At 64.2% G+C, this 5933-nt stretch overlaps 1 protein-coding gene across 1 annotated transcript; it reads right to left on the bottom strand.

The window, feature by feature from the left end:
• Nucleotides 1–3280: 3280 nt before the first annotated feature.
• LOC123723153 lies at nt 3281–5716 on the bottom strand. Its single transcript, XM_045685714.1, has one exon. The coding sequence runs from the start codon at nt 5714–5716 to the stop codon at nt 3281–3283; it is 2436 nt and encodes an 811-aa protein (XP_045541670.1).
• Between the last annotated feature and the right edge of the window lie 217 nt (nt 5717–5933).

Genomic DNA, 5933 nt, shown 5'->3' with positions numbered 1-5933 from the left:
AATACCCACTAAAACCAGACTGCCCTCTCACGCGTTACGGCGGGGCCACGGGAAACGCGTTAGCTTACTTCCGTGACCCCGCCTGCGTTTGGCCGCTACGGGCCCTCAAAATTTAAGGCGTGGGGAGAAGGGCAGCAGCGGCAAATTGCCGCCTCCTTCTCCCCACTCTTCTCTGCCGGAGCGGGGGCGCTAGGGGATCCCCTTCGCGCTCCCGCTCCCTCTCCTCCTTCTGCGACATGACCAATTCACAGAAGGAGGAGACCGCGTTCCAAGACCTCTCACTTCCCAACATGGCGCGTACGACGCCGGGAAGTGAGAGGTCGCCGCCTATTGCCGCCACCAGAGTGCGGCGCTCATCATTCCAGGCGCAGCACACTTCGAGTGTGTGCTGCGCCGTATCCTCGCTGGCGCCGCACTCGTGGCAGCGCATCGTCACCTCCCTTCCGATCCGACACAGGTACCGTCCGAAACAGCCATGCCCGGACAGCACCTGTGTCAGTCGGAAGGTGAGGGAGCCGTGGCTCCTCCCACACCACTCCGGGAGCTGCGGGCGTATGGCCTCTATGGTGCGCACGCCATATTTGGCGTGCGCTAGGCCTCTCGCCCACAGCTCCACGGTCGTCCTTCTCCTCGCCTCCCGGGCGCGGGAGAGCTCCTCGGGAACCGGGGCTTCGCCCCGAGCTCTTTGTCTAGCCCGCGCCCAGTAGGCTTCGGCCAGCACTCCCGCCTCGATCTCCCACGGAGGGGTGCCGGCCAAAACGCAGGCCGCCGCGTGGCCTACCGTTCGGTAGGCCCGGCACGCACGCGCCGCAACAATGCGTTGCGGCCTGCGGAGGAGGGCCCTGTTCGGTGCATTAAGGGCGCGAGCCCATATCGGTGCACCGTACAGGGCCATACTCCTGACGACCGTGGTGTACAGCATCCTCGCATGTACACCCGGACCGCTGAGGTTGGGGAGGAGCCTCGCCAGGGCTGAGGCCGCGCCCACAAGCCGGGGGGTCAGCGCTCGGAAGTGGTCACAGAAGCGCCAACCCCCGTCGAGGACAAGACCCAAATATTTAATCCGGGCCTTGACCCCGACTTCCTCTCCGTTGACCCGGAGGGTGGCCCCAGCAGGAACCCTCCACCGAGGCCCTTTAAAACAGAGGGCCTCGGTTTTGCTGAGGGCCACTCGGAGGCCTAGTGCCTCGATCCTCCGGGTCAACAATGTGGCTCCGGCCTCAGCCCTTCTCACTAGACGGCTCCAGGTGGTGTCCCGGACGGCTACCAGCGTGTCATCTGCGTAGCAGATGACCGCCATCCGGGACAGCACCTCTCCGCGGATGGCCCAGTCATACCCGATGTTCCACAGGAGGGGCCCTAACACGGACCCCTGTGGAACACCGGAGGCCATCCGCCTCTCCTCTCGACCGGTTCTCCCCATGTAGGACACTACCCGCCCTTGCAGGTAGTGTCCCACGACTCTCCGCAGGTAGAGGGGCACTCCGTGATATCGGAGCGCCTCCTCTATTACCGCAAAGGGGAGGGAGCCGAAGGCGTTGGCGATGTCTAATGACACCGCCATGGCTCCCTGCCCCTTTTGGGCCGCTTCGTCGGTGAACTTCTTCAGGGCGGCCAGGGCGTCCAAGGTGGATCGTCCTGACCGGAACCCGAATTGGTTCACCGAGAGCTGCGGCCCGTCCCTCTCTAGATGCTGGATGATCCGGGCAGCTATAACTCGCTCTAGTAGCTTCCCGGTCTCATCCAGCATCACTAGTGGGCGGTATCCCGACGGAGAGTCCGCGGGGCGGCCTTCTTTCCTGATAAGGACCAGCCGCCCCTCCTTCCACACCTCAGGGAAGTGCCCCGCTGCCAGGCAGTCCTCGAAGAGGCAGCGTAGGCGGTCCCCGAGGTGCTTCAGCGCGATGGGGAGAACCTTCCCCGGGACCCCATCCGGTCCCGGGGCCTTCCGCGGGCCTTGGAGCCGGCGGGCCGCCCCTAGCATTTCCTCCTCGGTTATCGGAGGAGGATTAGGGACGGCGGCGTCGTCCTCGTCGTCCGTCCTCTGTTGCGACATGCGCGGTGGCTCGAATGGGGGGCTGTCTGGAAATAGCCCCTCTACCACCGCGCTGAGGACGGCCGGCTCCATAGCCTCCGTGGGGGGCGCCGTTTTGAATTTGGCCCGTACCATCCGGTACGGGCGCCCCCACGGGTCCGCGTCCAGGGCCGCCAAGAACTCCGAGTATGCAGCGTCCTTGGCGGCCCCTATGGCGGCTTGGAGCGCCTTCTTGGCCGAACGCATTTCGGCGTGAAGGCGCTCCAGCTCGCCCGGCTCCCGATGCCGACGTCTTCGGCACCGGGAGAGTGCACGGCGGGCGGCGTTGCTGGTGGCACGCAGGGCCGCGAGGTCCCGCGACCACCAGTACACCCCCTCTCGGGGCGTGGGGCGTCGAGCCCTAGGCATTGCCGCGTCGCATACAGCTGTCAAGTCCCGACGGAACCTGGCAGCCCTTTCTCCGACCCCCAGGGATTGAGGGGGGTCGGAGGCCCACGAACAAACGATAGCGGCCTCCTCTGCCAGGTCTTCGTCGAGACGTGACAGCTGCCACCTAGGGAAGACGCCCCTGCCGCCCGCCATGCGGGTTTGACGCCCAGGGGGCGCTGTGGAGACCCTGAACCTGATGTACAGGTGATCTGACAGGGTCTCCACATCCTCCAGGACGCGCCAACACGAGATGCGCGCGCCGATGCTGGGGGTGGCAAACGTCACGTCGACGACTGAGCCACCCCGGGCGCGCACACATGTGAAGGCGCTGCCCCGGTTCTCCGGGACCAGGCCAATAGTGAGGGCCCAATCCCGAAGATGCGCCCCCTTGACGTCGGTGATGGGGGATCCCCAAGCCGCGCACTTAGCATTGAGGTCCCCCATCACGATGACCTGGGCTGGCAATGCCCTCCGCACCACCAGCTCCAGGCCATCCAGGAACCTCTCAAATTGTGAGAGGCTCCTGTTCGGGGAGAAGTAGACTCCGATGAGCACTACTTCTCCCCAGTTTGCCGCCACGTAACCCGCGCCCCTCTCTCTGAGAGAGAGGTATTGCGGGCCCGTTGGCGGCGCCACCATTCCGACCGAGCCCTCCGTGTCCCCGACCCAATGAGGCTGGGAAGGGATGAGGTAGGGCTCGGCCACGACAGCAACGGCAATTTTCCACTCCGCCAGGGCCTGCATGAGCAGGTCCTGTGCGCGGGCGGAGTGGTTGGCGTTGGTCTGCAGGAACTCCGTATGCAGGTGTCTGGGCATTTATGACACCTGCATACGTTCCTCTTCGGGCTGTTGTTGGGGCCCGGACGGCGGCTGCGTTCTTGGCGCAGGGGGAGGGCCGGTGGAGCGGGCCTTCCCCCTCATGGTGGGGGGGGTGCATTTAGCCCCCCCCATGACGTGGGCGTGCGGGCAGCCTGTCCTTTTGCACACGGCGCAATTGACAGGCGCCTCGCACGCGGCCCTCTTGTGGCCCTCTTGGCCACATCGGAAGCAGAGGCGACCATCCTCCGCTTCCGACGGGCATAGGGCCCGGGTGTGGCCCAGCTGCATGCATTTAAAACACCGCAGCGGCCGGGCCCTCACCGCAGTGATGGTGGCCATGCTCCACCCTATGGCCACCTTCCCTATTTGAGCGACGGCTTTCGCCGCCGCCGCCGGACACCTCACAAGGGCAGAGCCCCCACCCCAGAAGCTGGACCTGATGAGGCCCACTCTGACGGCATCGGGGTGGCAGCCTCCAGCTGTTGCCAGTCTGGCTGCCACCTCCTCGCGCGTTACCGTCTCGTCCAAGCCCGAGACCCGGAGGTCCGCGAGCTTGGACGGGCGCGCGATGTCCGCCCAGCTGCCGATGACCCTTGTCAATTCAGCAGCCAGGCGATCGGCCGTCTCCTCTGGGGTGTTCCCCCCCACCTCCATCAGCTTGGAGCCGGTCATACTTGTCCGTACTTTGACCGTCTCCAAGCCGAGGTCTCTGAGGCAGATTTCCGCCTTGGCCTTGGCCAAGACGTCGGTATATTTGGCCTCAGAGACCTGTCCTTCGGCGTTGGTGATCGTGGCCCCCGGTTTGAGGGTGACGGTGATGGCCGCCGTCTTGGGGGCCACGATCTTTACCGCTTTGGGGGGGGGGGCAGCCCGCTGCGTTCTTACAGGATGAACCTGTGCAGCGGGCGGGGCCCTAGCCGGAGCCTTCTTCTTTTTGGCGGCCTTTCGGCCGACCACTTTTGACCACTGGACCTCTTCGCCCCCGGATGTTTGGGGGGCGGGTTCAGTGGCTCCGGTTTTCGCCTTTGTGGCCTTCCCTGTGCTTCCTCCTCCGCCGGCAGATGGAGGGGGGGGAGGGGCGGCCGGTCCGGTCTTGCTGATTTTCCGCTTCGGTTTCGGTGCTGGACCGGCTTTGGCCACAGGGGCCTGGGCCGGTCGAACCTCCACGGTTTTGGTGGCACTTGCCACTAAATTGGGCCGGGCCACAGGGCGCGGCGGCGGCGGGTGGTGCCTGTCCGCCTGGAGAGGCGGTCTGACCACCGGCTCAGGGGGGAGACGCGTTTCTAGGTCTCCTAGGCGGGCATTGACCATCCCGCCTACGGACTCTAGAAGGTCGCGCCTCATTTCCTCGAGGGCGCCCCTGAGCACGGTTTCCACGCTCTCCTCCCGGGCCAGAGGAGTCTCCCTCGGAGTCGCGGCCGCTTTCTTCTGCGACTCCGAGTATGCTTCCTTAAACGCTTTTAACTCCGCGCGGATGAGTTCGACTTCTCTCGCCAGTCTGGCGTTCTCCGCGCGGAGTCTGCGTTGTTCCTCTTGGGGGGTGATTGAGCGGAGCTCCTCCACCGCCTCAATCACCCCCTTTGTGGCCCGGTTTATCTGGCCCAATACGGTGCCCTTAATATTACCGCTTTTCTTCACCTCCCCCTGAATGGCGGCCACATTCAGGAGGGCTTTAGCGGCAAGGGCCTCAATAGTTGCCGCCGCCGGCTGGGAGCACCTCGGCTCCGATGGGTCCCTGGGCGGGAGGCAAGGAGGACGGTAGGGGGGGGGGTTCGAGCCGCCTGCTCCACTCTCCCTCTCCTCCGCCATCTGTGCTCTTGCCTCCTGTAGATAGGTGGTGTGGGCCCCTGGTCTTCTAGGACGGCCTCTTGCCGCCGTGGACACTTTCACGGCGACCGGGGTCGCCGCTTCGTCACCTTTGAGTGCCCTCTTTTTCGGCATTTTGGCCGCAAATCGGAGGACAATCCTCGGCGTCGTAGAGGCGGTCTTCTTCCCTTCCTCTGCGTCCTTTATTCCTTCGACGGTGCTATCCGAGTCTGAGGAAGATAGTCCGGATATCCCAGACATCCTGGAAATCTCGGACACCGATTGATGTTCGGCGTCGCTCGACTCATCTTCCTCTGCTTGGTCTTTCCCTGTCTTTTCTCCTCCTCTCTTTGTCCACTCTTTCCTTCCTTTCCTGATCGACAAATCCGATTCGCTTGCTAAGGTCAGTTCCGTTTTGCGTGCAGTGGTCGTGTGGCATCCTTTGGCCCCCCCAGAATACGAGGGCCGGCCAGAGGTCAGGTTGACCTCTGGGAGGGATTCTCCGCTGGCGTAGCCAGCGGTACCCTCCTGGGGTAATTCTGTTTTGGAGTCTGCCATTTCATTTTGTCCGGCGTTGTCGGACACCGGAAGCCGCCTTTGTACTACAGGGTGAGGTCCCCTAGCCATGAAGCGCGGCCTTGAAGGCCGCCATACTCCGACCGAAGTCCACTGCCTTTTAACGTGTTGCCGCACGCCCTCGCCGATGTTCCGCAGGCCTGCCCGGTATGGGTGGCCCTATCCGGTATAGCCCTACGGAACATCCACCTCCTCCTCAGGGTAATTTTTTATAGAGGTTTTCTTCCTCGCGGCCCCACGCTCAGTGCGCAGAGCCCCCGTTTCCGCT

This window comes from Papilio machaon, chromosome W (assembly GCF_912999745.1).
Source record: "Papilio machaon chromosome W, ilPapMach1.1, whole genome shotgun sequence".
NCBI lineage: Eukaryota > Metazoa > Arthropoda > Insecta > Lepidoptera > Papilionidae > Papilio > Papilio machaon.
Note: the sequence above shows the minus strand (reverse complement) of the source record. Positions and strands in the feature narration are given on the sequence as shown.